Below are 23094 nucleotides of genomic sequence, written 5' to 3' on the forward strand. Positions count from 1 at the left end.
TTCTTTATAAATTAGTGTTCCCTACTTTACTCACTATAGGTTCAATCTTCCAATTGACAGAGCACACTCAACTCCCATCAGCAGAGGAGTTGAGGGCAATCAGTACCTCACAGGAGTGCTCAGGACCTTGCAGGGTCAAATCCTAGAACAAATGGTTTACTAACACACTGTCAACTTATTCTGCAACTTGGCCTTCAAAAAAACATAAATTCTTTTCAGAAATCGAATCGTCTCCCCTGTCCTAGATGTCATTGACTGGAAGACTTTTCAGTATTATCACTCTGTGGATCTGCAACGAGGTGGTTTTGACTGGAAATTAGATTTCCATTGGGAGCCGCTGCCGGAGCATGAGGAGAAGGTACGCCAGTCTGCCATCAGCCCCATCAGGTAACAGTTCATCAGCCAATATGCTTACTCTCACCTCAGCAGCACAATCACAAAATCTAACACATCCTCCAGCTAATTGAGAAGAGACAGGATTACATTCACAGGTTTTTTTAGCTTGTATCTTTTGAGAGGAGAGGGTTATTGGTTTACATATCCAGTAGGTTTTAATTTATTAATAATATTATTAGACTACAGTCGGGCCTATGTTATGGCATGTGCTTTCCAGACATAGACACGGCTCCAAACAATGTACAATCTGACAGGGGTGCTGGAACCATTTGTAGAGTGGGGGTGCTGAGAGCCATTGAATCAAACTGTAAAACCTGTATATAACAGAAACCACTTTAAGCCAGGGGGTGTGGCAGCACCCCCAGTTCTAACACCTATGCAAACTGAAAAGACAAGAGGGAGGGAGATGCCACATACAAAGTTATTAGGATAATGATAGTCACATGGCTTATTAATTACATGTTGATATGTTTTATGTGTGCGTGTATAAGTTAAAATATGCTAATTTCCCCATCCCTTGACCCTCACTCAACAATTCCTCTCTTGCCTCTTTTTCCTGTACTAATTTCCAGCTTCAGTTCCTTATTTCCTTCCCTCCATTGAGATGAACAAGTCAGTCATGCAATAAATGAAATAGATTAATAGATGATGTACTCAATTAGGCCCAGATCCTCAAGGATACTTAGACACCTAACTCCAAATTGAAAGCAAAAGGATTTCATATGGAGTAGAAGAAAGTGTGGAAATTGTGGTCAGAGAAGCAGATGACTGAAGTGGAAGACGGGGGGACAGGGATGACAAAATAAGAGATAAGCAGGGAGAAGTAAAGTGTGGTAGAGTTATGCAGAGCCGTAAAGGCAGCCACAAAAAGTTTGAGCTTTAGTGGAGGTGGACAAGGGGGAGCCAGAGGAGGGCTTCAAATGGGGAGATGTGATCAGATCTTATCTGCTCTATTTTTATGGTCTGGAGGAAGTGATGATGAGAATCTGGGGGAGGTTTTAGCTGGGTGAACAGAGAAAGAAGATTAGAACCTCGAAATATTGTGCAGGAAGAAAAAAGGCTGCAAGATTTGGATATCACCTAGGAGTGTCTAAAGAGGGAGGAGCTGAAGTTCAGACCTAGTTTACTGGGTGACAGGGAGGATGGCGGTGTGGTCAGTAGTGACAGAGAATGGGGGGAGGGCAGAGGCATTCAGTGAAGGTGGCAGTGTCATGCTGGTTTGGCAAGAAAAATGGCAAATGAAGGGAGAGAGAACAAGTATGTAGTGGAAGAAGTCTGTGCAACAATGAGAATGATTCCTAGGGCATTCAAGTGGCATGGATCAAGACCAGACAAACTGGAGGCTGAGGTGAGCCAGGGTTGGGGGATAGTAGGACAGAAGTTTACAATGGGGGTCAAGAAGGAGAAAAGAGTCAACAGTGGCAGAGAGAAGTGAAGGGATTCAGCAACAGAGTCAGTGGAGAAAGAGGAGTGAGCAGGGAGAATGGTGCGGGGGAGGGAATGAGTGTAGAAGAGCAGTCTTGGACATGAACGGACTGGAGGTCCCAGAGGGCAGGGGAATGTTGGAGGAGATAAGGCAATAACATGAGAGACAGAGATCTCTCAGCTTTTGAGAGATCAAAGGAGCACCAGCCTTTAGTGATTCCACAGTTTAGTTGACTTGATGCCAGGCACATCACTTGGCTGGTCCACGCTGACCGCAAACTTATGACCAACATCAGGTCAGCTAATTCAGGTCTTCATAACCATGTTCAAACATGGGAAAATTGTACGTGAGCCCTACAATCTAGGGTAAAGGGTATGCTTTGTGGGAAGACTGAGGGCAGGACTCAAAAGGTGTTAAGAGCAAGAGTGTCAGAGGGAAGGAAGAGAGGGTGTTAAGAGCAAGAGGGTCAGAGGGAAGGAAGCAGCTTCTTGTCTGCAAAGGTTTACACAATAGTGTCTTATCTGTGGTTTCTGCAAGTGTAGTGTTGGCCATCTCCATTTAAAGTAAACAGCAGTTGTGTACATTTGTAAAATAAATAAATTACACTGAGAAATACCCTGAGCTGCATCTCTCTCCCACCAACAAAGTGGCTCACAGCAAAGTCCCAAAATCTGCCACCACTCAGAAAGTGGAAAGCAACACACACACACACACACACACACATCCCTTTTAAACTAGAAACACAGCTGACACTTTAAAATTTACCTGCCACCCTCTCAGTGATAGCAAGGTCCACCACAGGATCATGCATTGTTTTACAGAGACCTCTCCGTGATCAGAGTAAATCTCATTCTCTATTTAACTCTCCATCCTAGATTGCAGCAAGATTCACTTTTAAACTGTGCTCTGTCTAGAAGTCCTGTGGTGCCTGGTGGAGTAGTGGCAATGGACCGACATTACTTCCAAAATATTGGCGCTTATGATTCCGACATGACTCTGTGGGGGGCAGAAAACCTAGAATTATCTATAAGGGTAAGAATCTGAAGAGAAACGTCAAGTAACTATTGTGTGTTGAAGAGAGCAATATTTAAGAGCCCGGAGGCAACTTAGAAAATAAAAACTGAGTAGAAAACTGCATCAGGTGGAGAGAAATTTCTGTTTTCTCATAGAAATCTACCCCTAAAGTTCTCCAGCAAGACGTCAAGTGACAACACACAGAACCACTAAGTCTCATTGGCTGACCCTCACCTCATGAAAGGACAATATTTTTAGCACCTTCTGAAAGTTGCATTTTGCAAATGAACCCTAGCATGTATGTAGTATTTGGAAAGTGTTAGTTGCAGAATCTTAACAACCAGAATGAACAAAGCAGTGTGTCTTTAACGCATGTTTAATGTTAAAGGCTCGAGTAAATCAACAAGTTAAACACATGTTAAAGACAAGCTGCCTTGTCTACACTAGGCTGTTAATACAGGTTAGCTAACACCTTCCAAATCCTAGTCTAGATAAGGCCTCAGAACACAAGCAGCCAAATTATAGCTGCCTCCTTCATGGATGTACTGGGAGAATGGACTTCCTCCTCCTTCTGATGACCTCCTCCTTGGGGCACCCATATTTTGGCCCCCTCAGTCTTGCTATCAGATAAAATGAACCCAGAAGGCTACTAGCCAGAACAGATTTTTACTCGTGTCAGTCTCTATTTCACCTTGCTTTGCACACCTAGGTTACTTACCATTTGCTAAATGGTGTTGATGGTGATGTATTGCCTGCATAGCGGATACACCATGTTAGACCCCTTTTTGTCTTCATCTGTGTTGCAGGCATGGCTCTGTGGTGGTTCTGTTGAAATCCTTCCATGCTCACGGGTGGGGCACATTTATCGAAATCGTATCCCGCACACTTTTCCTAATGAAGAGGCTGCAGTGAGGAACAAAATCCGAATAGCAGAGACTTGGCTGGATTCTTTTAAAGAGATTTTCTACAAGCATGACACAGCGGCTTTCCTAATTAGTAAAGTAAAGACATAAGTGATGTTCCATCTCAAGAGGGAGTAAAGTAAATCCTTACCATTTGGGGAAGGGGAAGAGAGTTTTTCTTTTTGTAGCTGATTAATGCTGCCTGTTAACATCCCACGTATTGTTTAGCCACTTCCAGAGGGAAATAATTTTGTCTGCAGAAAAACAGACACCCAGTACACCAGATTTAGGAAAGTGTTTATTAAGGTATAACACTCACTGAAAAGGTGACATCCTGTTAAGCTCATGGTTGTCCAGAAGAAATTGGCTGTATTCTCCCAAAAGTAGAGTGAAGGACACAGGAAGATAGCAGAAAAGTTCCAAGAGCAACAAACACCCCAATCACTATACCCCAATTAGATTTTCATTTGAGGAGTCATAAGGATGCGTTGAAAAGAGGATTGGATACTAGCTGCCATTCTGTCTTACATTTAGGGTATGGAACCGGAATGGCAAAGCATCACTACTCACAAATCTTCCTGGAGTGACTCAGCATGCTCCACAACCACAATTTAGCTGGTGGCTGTTTGGGTTCAGCACTGTGATTGAAATGTGTCATATACCCAAACATATGTTTCTTAAAATCTAAACAGCAGAGTTGTTGACAATGCTGCTGCTAGCCCTATTTCTTTGGCTTTGGTACATTTCATTATACCAGCAACCTTTTCCACTCCCTGGTAGGGCAGAAGTTTGAGCAGTTATAGCAAGCAGGTGAAAAAATAGACTCAGTAAAGGAGAGATGTCATTAATTTTAAAATGCTGTGCTTACAAAACTGAAGACTGATGAGAATGATACAGCTAGGCAGCATGTGGGTTGGCACTTAGCACTGTATGAGTTTCCTCAAACTATTTTGGCACTGCATTTCAATCCTGCCAAACCCCAGTTGCTGCAGGCCTGAGTTGCCTAAATTATGTTAAATTTTATGACAAGTTTGAGACTGTATCAAACTAATTTTTTTCATCCGATTTTTCTCTTGTTACTTGTATTGCAGGACTTGAACTCCATTGGCCAAATTAGCATCTAATTTATACTCCTGCAGTTTCTTTGAGTCAATGAGCTAGCAATGTAACTGAGAGGAGAATGTGAGCCCAGGTCTGCAGAGATCAATGACTGGTTTCTTATTTCATTTAATAATTAACTGAAGGTGTTTCTTGTTAACTGGGTAATAACTTTATCCTGAGCTAGTAAACCCTTCAGCCTTCAGTGTTGCAGTTTATTTGCTATCAAAACCTTTGCCTTTGGCCTCAGAGTTTATTTTGTCCAGGTTACTGTTATTACCTCACAAATATGAAATACCCTCAAATAATATTCATGTTCAGCTAACATAATATTAATCTATTACCTTCTTCCACATACAGTATTTTTGTGTCAGCATAGCATAGTGTTTTAATCCATAAAGGCAATGCATGAAATAATTTCCAGTGCATTTACTTGCAATCATCATAATAGTCTTGTCCCTTAGTGATTTGGTGAATTAATATGGTAAATAGGGCCATCTACTGGCCCTTGAAAAATCCAGGGAATATTAGCTGAACATTGACTCCTACTAAGTAATTTTAAAAAAATATAACCCCAATTTAGATTGCTTTATACATTTTTTCTGGGACTGAGCTGTATTCTGCCCAGGATGTCTATGGCATGAACATTAATATTGATGAATAAATCTTTTCACTTTCAATTTTTTAGCTAATTCTGTTTGTTTAAACTTATAACCACAATTTCATCTCAGATTGTTTGGGCTAGAGAGTGACCTGCTTCACGGTATTCTCCAGAGTTCTGCCTCCAGTGCCAAATCTAAACTGTAATTAATACAACAAAATGACCTGGCTGACATCTGCTTCCTAGACCCCAGTAATTCTCAGGTGTACTGTCCCGTTTTAGGGAACCCACAGATAAATTTTACTCCCGGTTGATTTCTATGATTCACTGGAGATCTCTTGAGTGATGGGTCTGAGTGACCCTGATACTTTTGAGTTAGTGATTTGAGTTGCTGGACTGGTATTAATGAGACAAATCCCCTGTGATTTACTGCTAGAGATGGGATTAGCAGAGGCATTCCGGTTGGAGCTCCCTCAGTATAAATGACAGGGAGCTGCTAGCAGCATATTCTCCATGAGAGATCCTTGGTTTTGGAACTTACTCCTTCACTTGGTCTGCCAGAACCCAGTCTTGTAAGCTTTCTGGACATGCTGCAAATGTTCAATGTTTAATATTAAAGGCTCGAGTAAATCAACAAGTTAAACACATGTTAAAGACACGCTGCCTTGTCTACACTAGGCTGTTAATACAGGTTAGCTAACACCTTCCAAATCCTAGTCTAGATAAGGCCTCAGAACACAAGCAGCCAAATTATAGCTGCCTCCTTCATGGGTGTACTGGGAGAATGGACTTCCTCCTCCTTCTGATGGCCTCCTCCTTGGGGCACCCATAATTTGGTCCCATCAGTATTGCTATCAGATAAGATGAACCCGAAGGCAACTGAGGAGTGGGTGGCCTGAGGGGAATATATTTATGGGCAGTCTTGTTTATGTTGCAATCTTTAATGTATGGCATAGGCACTCAAAGCAACAGGTGGGTGCCAAGAGCTGAATTTTAAAAATCTGAAGAAATAAGTAAATCACTGGCCAGAAGGTTGCAATAGGTTGCTAAGAACTACGAGAGGTCCGACTTTGAAAAGTATTTAGACCAGGACACCACTGTGCTGGCCACTGTACAAACACAAAACAAAATGATGGTTCCTGCCCACAGAGCATCTGCAGAATCAAATTATTCACATAATATGATGAGAAATTGATGGAGAAAATAATCAAATCATATATAATTTGATCAGCATTACTGCATATGTTAGACCAACTTCTAAGCTCATTTACCCACACTGCAGGGGGATGTAAGTAAGAGCAGATTTTGGTCTGTTAAAGCCAGGGCATTAAATGGCAATCAATAATCCAAATTCTTACAGCTCCATTGGTTTCAGTGCAGTTAGTGTAGAATTTGTTTTTTGTTAAAAAGAGGGTACAGAATTATTGATTTTGTAAGATAATTACATTTGTTATGGATGATGAAAATCCTTATTCCCACTCCATGTCTCATCTTTGAGACTCTCAATCCCCTTCCCACTCCAGACTAAATATTATTTTTAGTATAAATTTACAGGGGGTGTAGAAGTCGTCTTTCTCATTTGTGTAACGCATACAAGAGACACGACACTAACTGTAACTTGCTGTATATAAGGGGTGGCAGAACTGAGCCCTCCCTGGGCAGCATATTTCTTTTCCAGCTTCTCAAAAACAAATATATTTGTACTTGTTTACTATCCATTCAATTGACCTATGCTTTCTCATATAAGGCTGAGAAGCCAGATTGCAACGAGCGCCTTCAGCTGCAAAAGCGACTAGGCTGTAGAAAATTTCATTGGTTTATATCAAACGTATACCCCGAACTCCACCCACCAGAGTACAAACCAAGATTCTCTGGCAAGGTAAGAGGGAAATTATTATTATTATTATTTGTATTACTGGAGTACCTAGAGACCCCAACTGAGATCAGAATCCTGTTGTGCTAGGTACTGTACAAACATATAGTAAGAGACAGTCCCTGCCCTGGAAAGTTTACAATCTAAATAGACAAGGCAGATAAAGAATTGAAGGGAAAACAAAGGCACAGAGAAGTAAAGTGACTTGCCCAATATCACACAAGTACCAACTCAGGAAGTGAACCCACTTCTCCTGACTCCCAGTCCAGTACCCTATTCCCTAGCTCATGCTGCCTCCCCAAAAGTTATAGGATTTCATATTTAATAAGTATAACTTATTAAAACACACATTTAATAAAACTGTTTTATGAGCCAAATCCTGAGACTCTTAGTTTCTATTCAGTTCTTTCTCAGGACAGTTCCTATTGACATTAATGAGAATTTGCCCAAGAAAAGACTAAGTACTGTGTAAGGATCTCAGAATTTGACCCAATGTGAAAAGGCTTAGCTGTGCCTCAATGAGAGTGAGAGCGAGTATGGTACATGAGCAGGGGATCTCATCCTGAGCTCAGAGTGTAGACGTAGCCCTAGCATTCCGCTTGATAGATTCAGAAACTGTAATGTAATATACTACTATCCTCATATTGTATAGCATGATATATAATTCCACGTTTGTCACAACATACCAGCATATGTAGTAATGGTCATTATACTGAAAACATTCTTGTGACTATTGTATTAAATTCAGTACTGTATACACAAACAGGGCAATTATTAGAGCTCATCAGAAAATAGGTTTTTGTGTGGAAAATTGTGACCTTCTGTTGAAAACTAAAACACCCAAGCCAAACATTTGGAGAGTTTTGGGTGTTCAGTTTTTCTGACAAAAACATCAAACATTTTCAGGGAATACAGAAAGTTTCTGTAAAAATTTTAATTTTCTCAAAAACCCAATTTTCCATAAAAAAAATTGTTGGAAAAAGTTCAACCGGGTTCAACTAATTATAACCTGAAGGTTTAACGTTAACTTTGCCAAATAGCATGATCTCTTGTGTCACTCTACTGTCAAGGCTCAGTTTCACTCCATATGCGAGTCTGTTTGATCTTGCCCATGAATGAAAGGACTCTACCTGCTGAATAATTAGCCAAAGCATGTACAATAAAAAGGATACAATCCAAGCAACATTAAAAGTTAATTTAAAAATGTTTCCTTTTTAACTGATTGTACTTTATTTCAGTATAAATATTTATTTGCAGCTGTACAACACTGGTGTTGGTTTCTGCGCAGATTACAGATCTGCCTGGGATGCTGCAGAAGGTCTTATTGAGCTGTTTCCTTGTAGTGACAATATTAACCAGGTATTGTATATTTAAAGCTTGTGTGTACTGGCATCAAATTTAAGGCCCAGATACAGAGAGGTATTTAAGCTAGTCCCTAACCAACTTTAAGCATTGTCTTCAATAAGAGTACTCGTGCTTAAAGTATCAGAGCGGTAGCCGTGTTAGTCTGGATCTGTACAAAGCAGCAAAGAGTCCTGTGACACCTTATAGACTAACAGACGTACTGGAGCATGAGCTTTCGTGGGTGAATACCCACTTCGTCGGATGCATGCTTAAAGTTAAACACATGCTTATGTACTTTCTTGAATCAGGGGCTAAATGATGAGCAGCTAAATTACTGCAACAATATGTCTTGCTGATTTTGTCCCATCCAAAAAATATGTTTTTTTGTTCCATTTGGGAATCAGTTCATCTGCACTGGACACTATTAAAATATTGAGGTTCACCACACTACTACCTCATGATATTTTCAGTATTCCCTGTACTAAAAATGAGAAATGTATATGACTGGACTGAGACAGAACAAATACTGCAGCATATTGAATTATTGCAAATGGTAAATGTCAAGATTTTCATGATCTTGCCTGTTATTTTTTCAATCAGTTTTTGGAAACTTAAAGGGAAAAATCATCTTTTAGGTAATAAAACAGAATGGTTACTTAGCACACTGCTTGACTACAATAATTTAAAGCAATGATTTACAATACAGTAAAAATATTAATTCATTCAAATGAAATCTCACTAAGCAGTCTTTGTCTAATGAAAATACAACCAGCATTGTGACAGCTTTACTGCATTCCGCCCCTCTTTTAAAAATGATTTCCCCTTCAACCATCTAATATGCAAAGTGTAATTTAACCAGCAACACACCTAGGATATGTCTGTTCAATTTCCATGACAGATATTGAAAGCAGGCTACTGTTTTTCACCTGAAATTGTTTGTACATTTTAGGTCATTTAGATATTTAAGTATTTGATCTGCAAGCACGCTCAGACATCTACATTAACTAAAGTGTTTCTGTCCAGAGATTTGTGGATGCAAAAATGAAAGCCTGGTTTACATTAAGCTAAAAATGAGTTCTTTACTTTTTATCTCCATAGAGGTCAGTCAACAACGCTGAGTTCTGGAATAATGTTAAACAATTAGAACTCTATGCTCTGATCCTTATACATCCAAAACTCCCATTAAAGATAGAGGAAGTTTTGGAAGCTCAAGAAATATAGGATTGTATATGCAAATATTTGCATCCTGATTGGTTTGCAAAAGTTCTGCTTCCTGATTGACTCAAAGATAGATGTTTTCCTCCTGAACATTTAAATTCATCTCTCTTTTTGAATGCTGAGAATAAACTCAGTGGGAGTTCAAACTGTCCAGCACATCCGGATTGAGCCTATGAGTACAAAGTGATTATTTATTATTTTCAGTAGCATCTGGGGAAATGGAAGACTAGGAAGTTTAGGGCACAAATATATCAACTCTAGAATAACAGAAATGGATTTTTCCCATATTCTGATGTCTGGGAATGTCCCACCAGCTGGAGTACCTTTAAATAAATAAATAAATAAATATATTGCCTACAAATGTTATATTCTGCACCTATTTTATACATATTATCCAATCCTAAAAACCTTTACTTATGGAAATAGTCCCAGGAAAGTAGTCATGCAAGGACCATTTGTAAGAGGATAGGTTTGCAGGATCAGGCCTATTGTGTCTCCTTCATTCATCTTGGAGTTCTATGTTAACAGACAGGAAATGATTTCGGATACTAGCAACTAAAAATGAATTGGAATGTTCTTCAACTTTATTAACGCAAACAAACCCTTCCTTTTCTAGCATTTTGAATATAACAGTATGAAGGAAATCCGGTTTGGTTCCACTCTGCAGTTTTGCTTTGATGTCAGACATGAGAAGGTTATCCTTCAAAACTGTACACAAGAGACAGAAAATAACCAGCAACAATGGGATGTCCAGGAGGTGTGTAGCAATTTTGTCTTGAAGCTAGGCTAACTGAAAACAGTTCAAAAGTTGTGGGGAAGTTTTGGAGTGTGGTTTCACTGCATCATAGTTTGCATCCAAGGTACTGTGAAGCTATTTGTCCTATTCACACCAACTTCCTCATATAAATTTAGTTAAGAAAAAGAGTTAAAGCAACCATTCTGTAGAACTTCATGCTCTAGATTTTTGCTGTTCTAGACTAACCTATTTATTTTACAGAGGATCCTGGAATATATGAACCAGTGATTATGAAATTAACCTAAGGGCAAACCCCACCCCACTTCTGCAGGCACAAAGGACCATGTACAGTCCTGTTATACAGGCAGGGAGAGGTGTGAGAGGACACAGATTCTGGGAGCACTTGAAGAGGGGGTTAACCTCTTGTTTGGCTTGAATTAGATCTCTTTTGGGAGTAGGGTACGGCCTTAAAATTCCCCCTTCACTGCTGTATAGGAGTATCTCCTTCTATAAGAATTCAATATTATTCAGTGGAATTCACCCAGCAAGGTAGGAAATTATCTGCAGCATGCAAAATTGTAAGGTTCCAGGACAATATTTAGAACAAAGTGTTAAAAGAGATCTAGACAGATTTATGAGTGGGATTGTATGATGGGTTGCTTGTCATGGTAGGGGGCAGGGCTCAGCAGCCCTGGGACTCACAGTTTATGTCTCATGTTCTTAGAAGCTCGTGTGTCTAGGCTTCAGACAGCTATCTGCAGCGGTCAGGAAGGGATTCCCCTACCGCTACCAATGTATTCTGTTTTGGATTTTTTGTCTCCTTCCTGTGGAACATCAGAGATGCCCATGGCTGGAAATTGAACACTGGACAGGGTGGGAGAGGGCTCTGAGGTGGCATCATGTATTCTCTGTCTCAGGTGCTTGGCTGGCTGGTTCTTGCTCATGTGCTCAAGGTCTAACTGACCACCATTTGTGGAGTCGGGAAGGAATTTCCCCCAGGTCAGATTGGTGGTGAGCTTGGGGCTTTTTCATCTTCTTCTGCAGCATGTGACTGAGAGTCACTTGCCAGGATTATCTGAGTGTATCTCATCTAATCATTTCCTTGCCACTACAGGAGCCTCGGGCACTGGTGCATGTCGTTCCCACCTGTTCTCTCCCAGGGGCACATCATAGTCTAGTCCTCTGTGGACTGTAATACTTTGGTCTAATTTCAGTTGTTGGGTTTAGTGTGCATATGCTGGGTGATGTTGGTGGCCTGGGATACACACAAGGTTAGACTAGATAATCCGGTGGTCCCTCCTGGCCTTAAACTCTGACTCGATGAAATTCCAGTTATTCCACACACAGAACAGGTGCATGGCAGTCACACGGGTACTACAGCTCTAAGTCTATTATCATTGCAGTTATGGGGCAATCCTGCTACCACTCTACTTCCCAAGGGGAGGATTCACTTTCCCCAGCATTGGACTAGGTTAGTCTTGGCACGACACAGCCCAGCAATTTATGCTGGGGACAATATTTACCCTCTAAAAAGCAGAAGGCACTGGGGGAAGGGCTAATCTTAATAGGTGCTGAGTATGTACAACTCCCATTGGCTCAACAGGAATTATGGGTACTCACCACCTTTCAAGATCAAACCTAAGGCTTTTACAGTAATCTTTAAATTTAAAGTACTACTCCAAACAAACAATCGTCAATCTCTACTGATTGAAGTTCTTTGTTAGAAGTTTAAAATACACATTCTGATCTGTATTGAAAGTCCTTTACTTTTTCTCCATTCCTTCTGCCCCTTTTTTGTCTTTTTGTAGGGTGGAATGATTGTTCACATCCTTTCTGGTAAATGTCTAGAGGCAGTGAAGAGTGAAGCTGAGAAGGACTTATCCTTACATGTATGTAACAAGAATGAGAATCAGCTGTGGCAATTTGATCACTCACATGTGCTAGATGAGAGATGACTGACAGGTCTATGTGAAGACTGTCTCACGGTCACTTTCATTTGGGATTCAAGACACACAGATTCCTGCATACAAAAGAAAGTTGTGTGTATCTGCCAAGATCTTCAGGAGAAGATAGAAAGATCTTGCTTGGAAAGTCTTGCTCAAGGAATTGCAGCAGGCTTCTGGTTTAACCAACTCAAGCTAAAAATTACTATTTGTTCTCTTCAACCAGAGAATAAAAGTACTGTGAGTATCAGTAATGACTCTGCAGCTCTACTGCTGCAGAAGACAAGAAGTTTCGCCTTTTAAGGAAACTTGGAAGACTAATTGCCAAAGGGTCTCTCTTCTAAAACTTCTAAGAAAACAGGAAGATGAATCTTTGTGAAACTTTAGAAACTCTCTCAAAGGAAGTCTGCCTTGTTAGGATGAGAGTTTAGCCAAGCTGTACAGTGCACTTGACCCATACAAAACAAAGTAGGTTTTATATCTATTAAAGTAGAACATAATTACTTTTGTAAGAAATAGTTAATATATTCCATTCCAAATACACTGAAACAAATACCCCACTCAGTGAGATTGCACAGTGTGTGTGAATTAGCACAAAATTGGGTTACATCTTATTCTTGTTAAAAATTCTCATTGACGTCAATGCGAGTACAACCAGGCTCTCTGTCTTTGGCCCATTGTCTCTTTCTGCCTTAATCCACAATCTAAATTGGATGGGACAATGACTCCAAAGAAATGAATAGATGTACAATGGGTTTTAATAACTGCTTGTCAGCAAACTTTCTAGTAGTAGGCTTCAGGACACTCAATAAGAGCAGAGTACGAAAGATTTAGGAGAAAAAAATCTCGCAAACAACATGTATTTTGACATGTAATTTATTGGAGGCATTCAATTTTGGCTAATAAAATATTGAGATGAATTAATGTACTAAAGCAAAGTATCACTCAAGTTGTAAAACTTCCAGTTGAAAGCAGAAAATGAAAGGACTTTAGCTGCACAAGACTTTATAGCTACATAAGAAGAACATATTGGTGTCTGCTTCCTTTTCCTGCATCATCTGCTAGTTACTTTAAAGAATAAGAGTGTTGACATTGTTGACCCTACACAAGAGGATTCCTATAGCCCCTTACTCACCATGGGTCTCATAGATGATCCTCAGAAGTAACTCAGCAAGGTTCTTTTACTGGGAGTGTGATCATGCATCCCTTCTGACCTAAAGTCTCCCACTGAAGTTAACAGCAATTATTATAATATGAGGAATATAGTGTCAGGCTCCCTGTGTCAGACAGTCTGACTTGCATGAACACTTTATCTGGAGTCCTTAAATTAGGAATGAAATCAAATAGGGCTGAAACCTTCAGGTGCTTCCAAAATAGGAGGGGGAGAAGCTTGGCAAGACAGAGAGGTGATTGCAGGATGGATCCTTTTCCTAATTACCTGGCTTTCCTTTAGATTGGCTCACAATTCATTTCCATATCAATCAATCACAGCTTTCATACAGTCATTAAGGGAGCAGCGCATCGCTATTGAAACCTAATTTATTGCTGACTTTTTAAAAAGAGACAGAAAATGTTACTTTTACTAAGATTTAGAGCTAATTGACTTTGCAGTGGGGCTTGGCACAAGGCTGAAAATAACAGAATGTTCTGCTCAGAACAAGCCAGGTGTCAGCCTTTGGGAAATCCCAGAAAATAACATTCCACAATAGAAATCAGTCACAACAGAAGAAACGAGCATCATTGAGTGCTGTGTCATCAACAAAAACATTATGGTATGGGTCCTGTTTGGTTTCAATGCCACAAATTCCAACTCTTGTGCAGGCATTACTCCATCCACCATAATCCCCAAAGCTACCGCCTGTTCCTTCTATGACAGCACCACTGCTACAGCGGAATTTGATATTGTTAGCAGCTGTATCATCTAAAATTCCTTGTGGAACTTCAACTTTCAGCTGAAAGGCTGTTAGGAACCCTGTTGGACACCAAGTGATTCCTGACCATTGCCCAAACCTAGGAGGAGAAAGACAATTTCAATATATTTTTCTCTTCTTGTTGCATAAATGCCAGTGAAATGTTAGTTTAATCCAGTCTGATCAATTTTTAAAATGGGAAGTATGCCAGATTTTTCTGAATTATTTTGAATGTGTTATTTATTATGTGTTGAACACCAGCTGTGTTTGGACTCTGCAGAATACTCAGGGGATACCATTCCTTCAACCCAGAGCTTACATTCCAAAAATAAAGTGACAGCACAATCACGGCAGGTTGAACTTATCACAAAGCAGCAAGGAGCTTTTCCTGTTTGAGGGCAGGAAAAAGTTGGAACAAAACTGAAGAAATGTGAATGTCCTGTTCACAGTGTATGTATCAAACTCAAGAAAACCTGAGAAAGCAAGATTCACTATAGATACATGCACACCAGAAAAAAGCCTTAAAGTAAATCCATTCACATCAGTGGAAGTAAGAGGAGAATATGTTTCTTAATAGCAATTAAAAATAGCTTGGAGTTTACTCTTTGTTGCCTGCAATAATTGTAAGTGTGTGCCTGGAAAAAAATTATACCCATACTTCAAAATCTGGATTTATGTTATGTCCACACTTTAAAACTTTGTTATTTACATGAATATTAAGACTATCTCGAGTGTTCATAATTAATGTCAACAAACATTTTGGAAGGGATATTAAACCTTGTGCTTCAGGACTCAGGCCAATCTCTAACTATCAGAAACTAGGATTAGACCTAAATTAAAGGAGATATCCTATCTCCTAGGACTGGAAGGGACCTTGAAAGGTCATTGAGTCTGGCCCCCTGCCTTCAGTAGCAGGACCAAATACTGATTTTGCCCCAGATCCCTAAGTGGCCCCCTCAAGGATTGAACTCACAACCCTGAGTTTAGCAAGCCAATGCTTGAACCACTGAACTATCTGCCCCATGCAGAGTGCAGTCTCCCATCTGCCTGCTGAAGGATCATTGCATGTCTTCTGAAGCACCTAGTGCTGGTCACTGTAGGGAGAGGCTATTGCACACTAAATGGACCTTGAGTCTGATCTAGTATGGCAGTTCCATCAGGTAATATAAACCCAATAAATGGCCGAGCCATATGTATCAGTGACCCACAGATCCTTTCATACACAAATTAAATTTAAAAAACAAACTCTTTACATTACATAAAGACATTGATACAAACTGATAGGGGGTGAGGCATTCAAAGTTGAAACTGATAACTTGGCCCTTAAGGAGACATCATCAGTTTAAAAATAATCACATTTCTGTCTGAACATTTCCCTACTACCATTACTAGTAATGTCAAAGACTATTGTAACTGAAAATTGAAGGGGAAATTTTTCTCTCTTTTTTTTTTTTCCTGTTTCTTTTCCTTTGTGTATTTGGCAGAACTCTGTGTATAGTCACATTTGCTGTTTCCCTTCTGAAGTCAGTCAGGTCCTGATCCTGTAATCAGATCTATTAGCTGGACCCCTCCACTTATGCAGTGCCCCATTGGGGTGGAAAGGTCTACGCTAATAGATCTGATTGCAGTGTCAGGGCTTAGTGACTTCATTTCCCTTGCCTGTGCAGAACTTCTACACAACAAGGTGGGGGGAAAATATATATATATAAAAACAGGGAAATGTGATTGCCAAAATTTTGGCCTCAGCAGCAGGTAAAGTACCTGGAATTACTTTTACGTTGTTATTTTTAAAGTGACTAGATTCCAGATTAACTATGTCCCTATAACACAAGTTGTTACAAGAAAATTGTAGAGACCAAATATTCAAGTGAGGATGAGGTGTCAGTTTTAACTTTAAAGATCTGGAGCAAAAGGTAAGAAATTCAAACACAATACAAGCAATGTCTGCTATTTAAATTGTAGTCTTTTTTCTCTGAATTTTGCAAATCATGCATAATTAATACATTGAGCCAAATTCATTGGGCTACACTGGTGTAACACAGACAATAACTTGGCCGCTTCCTCGGCAGTGGTAAACAATTATATTCCTAGCGTAAACACTTAAAAAGAACAACCCGGAGGAAATAACAGGCTGCACTCTGCTTGACAGTGCTACAAGTGCTCAGGTTCCTCCTCATCTGGTTTACTAGATCAAATGAAATAGAAAAGATTGAAGTACCACTAAACTTACTTTCCAGAATCAGATTCAATAGTATAGACAACACTACTCGTACTGTTGATTTTTATGCAAAATAAACGGATCCCATTTAGTGCAGTGTCATCACTAGCTCCTCCATACTCCTCCGTCTAAAATATACAGAAATACAGTAAGATCATTAACACGATAAGAACCTATAGCTCTGACAAGGGTATGGATAAAGTAATCAGGTTCAGTTACCTTTACACTATATCCCATAGCATAGAAATGTTCTGGGCACATATCAATCCATGTCCAAGTGCCCCAAGGGCCTCCATTACTCACATTTATTGAGCTGTAATACTGTCTGTTGGAGAAAGTGCCATTAGCGCTGATTTCTCTTTTACCAAAGACTGGGGAGACATAGGCTAAGCCAACCAATAGCAGAATAGGAATCGCTTGCATTTTATAACAGCTGGATGAAGTAGTGTGAGCCACAGCACTAGTTTCTGTACTCTGTCCTTTATACCCCATTTTATCTCTGCCAATTTGATTAAAATAACAAATGTGTTCAAGATTGTCACATGGGAAAATAGAACAAACAATGTGTTTTGCAATGGTAATTTACTGGCTCGTGTTTTTAAATTAAATCTGGAAAGTCTGCAGCCCTCAGGTTCTGCCCTGAATGAAATACATCAGTGCACAGTAAAATCCCACAGTCCTTCAACATAACTTCCATTGAAGTCAATAGGAGTTTTGTCTCAGGAGGCACCTGTGATGATATGGCAATCTATGCACAGATTATGAATGCTATTTGATATTATGAACTCTGTGTATGGTTATCAGCATTGCCAACCTCAGTGATTCAAACTCCAAAATCATGATTCAGACTTCTCCTCCTCAAAATCTTGAGATTGGTCCAAAAATCATGAGATGTTTAAAAAAGATGATGATGGGTTTTTTCAATATTGACTATTGAACTGCCCTGGCCCATTCGGAGTCTGTATGGGACAATTAATGTTGCCCACAATCCCAAATGTAATAGGTAAGGTGATGTGGACCTCCTGGTCAGGATCTCTCACCACATCTGGCCATCCTCTGGCTAGCAGTTAATCTTATCCCCAGTCCTTTCATCAGTTCTGTCCCCACCCAATCCCCCCATCAGTCTCAGCCCCCATCCATTCAGCCTCATCCCTCCTGTTCAGCCTCCCACAGCGTGCTCTACTCCTCCTGGGGTTCTTCACTCTCTCTCCCATGCCTGGGTGGACTGAAGCCAGGTCCCTGCTCCTCTTGCCATGCTATGGGGGGTAAGCTCCAGGGCCTTTTCTCCCCCTTCTGTCCCTTCCTGGGCCAGGTGCTACACGGGAAGGAGGAGGAGCAGGAGAAGGAGAAATGCTACCCTGTCCATTGTTCTCACAGTAGGAGAGGGGGGACGAGGGAGCAGTGTTGCACTGAGCTGTTGAGCTCTTTGCTCCCTCCTTCCCCTGTGAGCATGGCAAGTGGAGAGGAGAGACTCTGTTGGCTTCTGGTGGGGCTGAGCTTTGTGAGGGGACTGGAGCTTCTTGCATCTCACAAGATGAGCTCCAGACACCTCTGAAATCCTGTCACTTGCACAAAACTCACAAGCATTAGCAATACCGCATTAGGCCCTTATGGTAGTCTTTACCATATTCTGCCATCACATTTGTTGTGCTAATGAGGGAGGGAGTGGGACCTGGCCAACTACCTCTGAATGTGATAGTCACTAATGGCCATCAACAACCAAACAGACCTTGCCCAAGCAGAGCAATGGCATCACAGAAACCTAGGTAAAATCAGTCCTCTCCAGATTATCTATGGAGGACAAGAGAATGGAAAATTCCCCAAAGGGAACAAGGAGATATGTGTGTTAGTGCAAGCCTTAAAAAACACAGAGGCTGAGAAGATCAAGGGTGGAGACAAAGGGGTTTGGCTTTCTGGGCACGAGGGAACCTTTAGTTTGGCACACCAGCCAAAGCTGATGCAGGAGTCAGCGAGGAGACTCCATGATCTGGAGGAGAAGCCTGGGCTGAAGGAGTGAAGTCCAGGAGATGGGACTTGGAATTTTGAAAGGACACTGACCAAATCCCAAGGAACATTCAAAAGTGATTTAAAAAACCCAAGTCCTAGACTGGTTTACAGACGATTTACTATTTTACCTACACCTGTGCATCTTAGGTACTGTCTATGAGTAAAGTGTGCTTTGTTTTAGAAATCCATCTGCAAAGATTGTGTCCATTTGCTTCAAATACATGTTCCTGAAGGGTTAAACAATAATTAATGTACCCACAAGGGTGAAGCTCTGAGGGAGGGTATGGTTAAGCTGCTGGTGTGTATTGGGATGGGTTGAATACTGGTCTTGGGGCTAGGGCAGGTGGACTGTTGGATCGCATGTATAAAAAGAGGGAGCAGGCAGAGTCTATGCCCAGGGAGTGAGTCTAGTGGCCAAAGAAAGGCCTGGAAGCTACCCAGACCCTGGAGAACTTAAAAGCACAGAGATTCAGGGTGTGGATCCAAATACAGCAGCCTGGGGTGTATCCAGCAAGGGGGAGCTTGACCATGTCTGTGAAACCACTGAAGCAACTAACCTCTAGAGACCACAACCTGTGAAACACCCCAAAGTCTACCTCAGGAACTTTTACCTTGCTGAATGACCACATATCTTGGACACTTACAGTGCAGAAACTATTTCCTAACATCATGATTATAGAGTAGGTGGATACAGATATTGCATATAATGTTGTTACCTCTCAGCCAAGCAGTAGATGTCAGGCCTTGCAGGTTAGCTTGCCTTTGAAGGAGAAATCAGAGGTGTGGTGTCTGAGGCCTGGTCCACACTACAACGTTAAATCGATTTAAACAGCGTTAAATCGATTTAACGCTGTACCTGTCCACACTACAAGACACTTGAAATCGATTTTAAGGGCTCTTAAAATCGATTTCTGTACTCCTCCCCAACGAGAGGAGTAACCCTAAAATTGATATTACTATATCGATTTAGGGTTAGTGTGGACGGAAATCGAAGTTATTGGTCTCATTCTTTTACTGAGCTACCCAGAGTGCACGGCTCCGGAAATCGATGGTAGCCTAGGACCATGGACGCACACCACCGAATTCATGTGCCCTAGTGTGGACGCATAAAATCGATTTTATAAAACCAGTTTTATAAAACCGGTTTTAATAATTTCGATTTTATGCTGTAGTGTAGACGTGGCCTGAGTACACAAACATACACCAGTTCTGGAAGAGAGATTCTCACAGACAGCCTGGGGCAATACCCTCTTCCCGGGTTCTCAGCCCACACACCAATGCCCAGTTTCCAGGAAATAACTCTGCCTCAAGAATGGACTGTAGTTAGAGGTTAAAGCCAAGAGAAAACTCATTTGCTGCTTACCACATCTCCCCAAAAGAAACCCAGGCCCCAAAACCAACACAGCATTTTCTTTCAAGTTTAAAATTTCCTCACAAATGAAGAAAAAGTACTTGTCAGATGTTGTGTAACAGCACCATCTAGTGACCCATTACAACAATATATATTTTCAAAAATATAATCTCCAACGTTTTTAAAAAGTGATCTATAATTTATACTAGTCACCATAAAGCTGTATTATGCCAGGCTTCCGGATGATATAGAAAGGTAATCAGGATGATAACGAACAGATGTGAGACGTCAGCATTGATATTCTGTTCTATCTGGTGTGAACCTGGGTAGTGCACAGTACATCCAAAGGCTGAATAAGTCAATCTCTTTCTAAACAGCTGCAATATTTCTCTGCACGGACTTTAGTGTTTTCTCTCATGATGTTTACACAAAAGATAAGTTATTGCTATAAATACAAAGAGGAGAAGATAGATTTTCTACTCATTCTTAGGGAAAAAATACAATGAATATTTTTAAGAGACTGTTTTTAGTAAGCTACATTTCTGTAACTGTTCAAAAGGGCCAGGCCTAACACAAGCTACAGAGAGGCACGCAGCCCACGCAGATGCAGTAAGAGCACATTATTCCTTCTTTCTTCATCTAATCAGAAAGACAACCCTAAAGGGGATTTTCATTCTGCAGTCTTCAGGATGTGCACGTGGTGATTTGTTCCAGTGAGCTAGAGAACCTCTCCTACTAGAGCTCCTTTTTCTATTCCACAAAGCTAAGAGTGGAGGAGCCCAGAACTGTTCATTAATTGATATCCAAGAGCAATACAGATTTCTGCCACAGCTAAGAAAACCTGCTCTCTTAGTTTTGGGTTGGCTTGCATTGGACTGTTACGTAATGAAAAAATGATGGGATTTCCAAGAGCAAGTTAACAAAGGGGACCTTCATAACCATGCTTCAGAGCATAAAGGTGTTTCCTACAATGCTCCATATAGCATTGCACAACTGGCCAGGTGAATTGGATGTTTTTTAGGGGTAGAAGTTGTCATTTTCTTCTGAAATATCAAAAGAGGCCAATATTCTGATGCATTATGGCAAGTTATTACAAGTAACGGTGACTCTAGTCAAAAGAACTGAGACATTTGGAGGTTATTGTCACAACAGTTGTGGGATGTATCACTCTATAATGACTCATTGCACTGACTATCGAGCAAGAATACTGAGGACCTTCGGAGAGCTCAGTCAGAACAATGTCGTTGTGTTATAAGGCCAGGACCAGTGCAAGGATGTTTCACGCCCTAGGCGAAACTTCCACCTTGCACCCTCCCCCCCCCCCCCCGCATCCCCACCCTGAGGCGCCCCCTTCCCCTCCACGGCAGCTCCGTCCCCAGCCCTGAGACACCCCCCTTGCAGCAGCTCCCCACCCCCACCCTCCACCCTGAGGCACCCCCTCCCGCCCCAGCTCACCCCTGCTCCGCACATGAGCACGGGTACCCCAAGCACGCCGTGGCTGCTTCACTTCTCCCGCCTCCCAGGCTTGCAGCACCAATCAGCTTAGGCACCGCAAGCCTGGGAGGTGGGAGAAGTGAAGCGTGCTAGGGGAGGAGGTGGGGCAGGGGTGAGCTGGAGCGGGGAGTTCCCCTGCATGCTGCCCCCACTTTTCTTGCTGCAGGCGGTCCTCCCCGTGCTCCCTTGCCCCAGCTCCCTCCGCCTAAATGCCGGCGGCAACCGGGGCAGCTGAAGATCCGGCTGCCGCGGTAGCTGCCGAAGAAAATGGCGCCCCCCAAATCCTAGCACCCTAGACAACTGCCTAGGTTGCCTAAATGGTTGCACCGGCCCTGTATAAGGTACAGACTTCTGTCTGCAAAAGTGACTGGTAATCTGAGCCCTTCTATCCCACATGTCCAACCTGCTCTTTCAGCTGACACATAGGCATCTGCATTCAGATTCAGATTAGGAATAGTTGTTATAGGCAGGAAACTCAGAATTTCCCTATTTGCCGCTGATGTCCTTTATTCTTTGATCTTGGGTAGTTCATCTGTTTGTAAACACCTAAGAGCAGTGATCAGGGGTCAGCTAATTTTACAGTTTTTAGGATTAGTTTTTGGTGTGAAACTATGTCGGTTTCAAATACAGACTAAGAGTAACATTCTACTTTTATTTTCATGGGTGTAAATCTGGAGTAATGTAATAAAAGTAGCTTGACTTACTCCAGATTTAGTTACCAAGGATTTATACAAATGTAACTGCAGACCTTGGCCCAAAGCATCATTTATAAAGTACTTTATATCAACTGTTTCTCAGAGGGCTTTACATGCCTAGAGAGCGGAATAGCCCCAGCCTGTTTAATCTTAATAAACTGCCTTTGCAATGCAATTTAGAAACTTGTTTACAATTCTGGCATGATAATTCCATGGTTCCTTGAGATGATTAATCCATCAATCCATCTGAGCCTTTCTCCAGAACACTTTATTTTTGCAGGTGCTCCTGATATAACTGCCTAAATAGTACAAGAGCAAACTAGGCAAAATGTGCAGACGCTTTATTTGGCATGGAAAGAAATCAAGGACACAGCCCTGCTACAGTTGCAAAAATCAAAAGAGTATGGGGAATCTGGCCTTTCTAAGTGGAAATTCTACATTTGGGTGGCCTTGCTGCAATCTGTGTGGGACTGGCAGTCATTGTTTCTGAATGAAAAGCTTGGTTTAACCTAGCATGCTATCAAATTCTCCCTTTGTAAGAGCTCTCATGTGGCAAATGTACTGCCAGAATTTCTCTGGCTGAGAAAGCGCTATCAAATCCTGTTATGTATAATACCATGAAAGTGGGCCTCTTAGTTTAAAACATTGAGTCAGAATAGGTTCTTCATGTTTTCTCCAACTGCTGATTTCATTGAATTGTCCTTTAGCTAGGAAACTCCCAGACTTGAAAAATTAACAGGAAAACAAACAAAAAGGACTTAAAAGGCTCAAGGAGTGTTTTGTAGGGAAACATATTAAATTATTCTAACAAGGTAATCTTCTGTATCAACCACAATGAAATGTCTGTGTGTACCTGTATGTATGGCAT

At 41.2% G+C, this 23094-nt stretch overlaps 2 protein-coding genes across 2 annotated transcripts in view; one reads left to right on the forward strand and one right to left on the reverse strand.

Moving 5' to 3' along the window:
• Window positions 1-13298, forward strand: part of GALNT15 (polypeptide N-acetylgalactosaminyltransferase 15) — a 37927-nt gene extending 24629 nt beyond the window's left edge. Inside the window, exons 4-10 of the mRNA XM_050938408.1 lie at window positions 220-387; window positions 2737-2854; window positions 3643-3837; window positions 7185-7316; window positions 8568-8669; window positions 10489-10629; window positions 12417-13298. Coding sequence (XP_050794365.1) covers window positions 220-387; window positions 2737-2854; window positions 3643-3837; window positions 7185-7316; window positions 8568-8669; window positions 10489-10629; window positions 12417-12563 — 1003 coding nt within the window. The 3' untranslated portion in view covers window positions 12564-13298. The remainder of the gene's footprint in view (window positions 1-219; window positions 388-2736; window positions 2855-3642; window positions 3838-7184; window positions 7317-8567; window positions 8670-10488; window positions 10630-12416) is intronic.
• A 114-nt stretch (window positions 13299-13412) lies between these two features.
• On the reverse strand, window positions 13413-17479 carry LOC127044094 (vitelline membrane outer layer protein 1 homolog). The gene is made up of 3 exons (XM_050938569.1): window positions 16899-17479; window positions 16692-16807; window positions 13413-14561 (listed from the first exon to the last, which is right to left on the reverse strand). Exons 1-3 carry the CDS (start codon window positions 17169-17171, stop codon window positions 14264-14266), a joined length of 687 nt encoding a protein of 228 aa, XP_050794526.1. The 5' UTR covers window positions 17172-17479; the 3' UTR covers window positions 13413-14263.
• Between the last annotated feature and the right edge of the window lie 5615 nt (window positions 17480-23094).

This window comes from Gopherus flavomarginatus, chromosome 2 (assembly GCF_025201925.1).
Source record: "Gopherus flavomarginatus isolate rGopFla2 chromosome 2, rGopFla2.mat.asm, whole genome shotgun sequence".
Taxonomy (NCBI): Eukaryota; Metazoa; Chordata; order Testudines; family Testudinidae; genus Gopherus; species Gopherus flavomarginatus.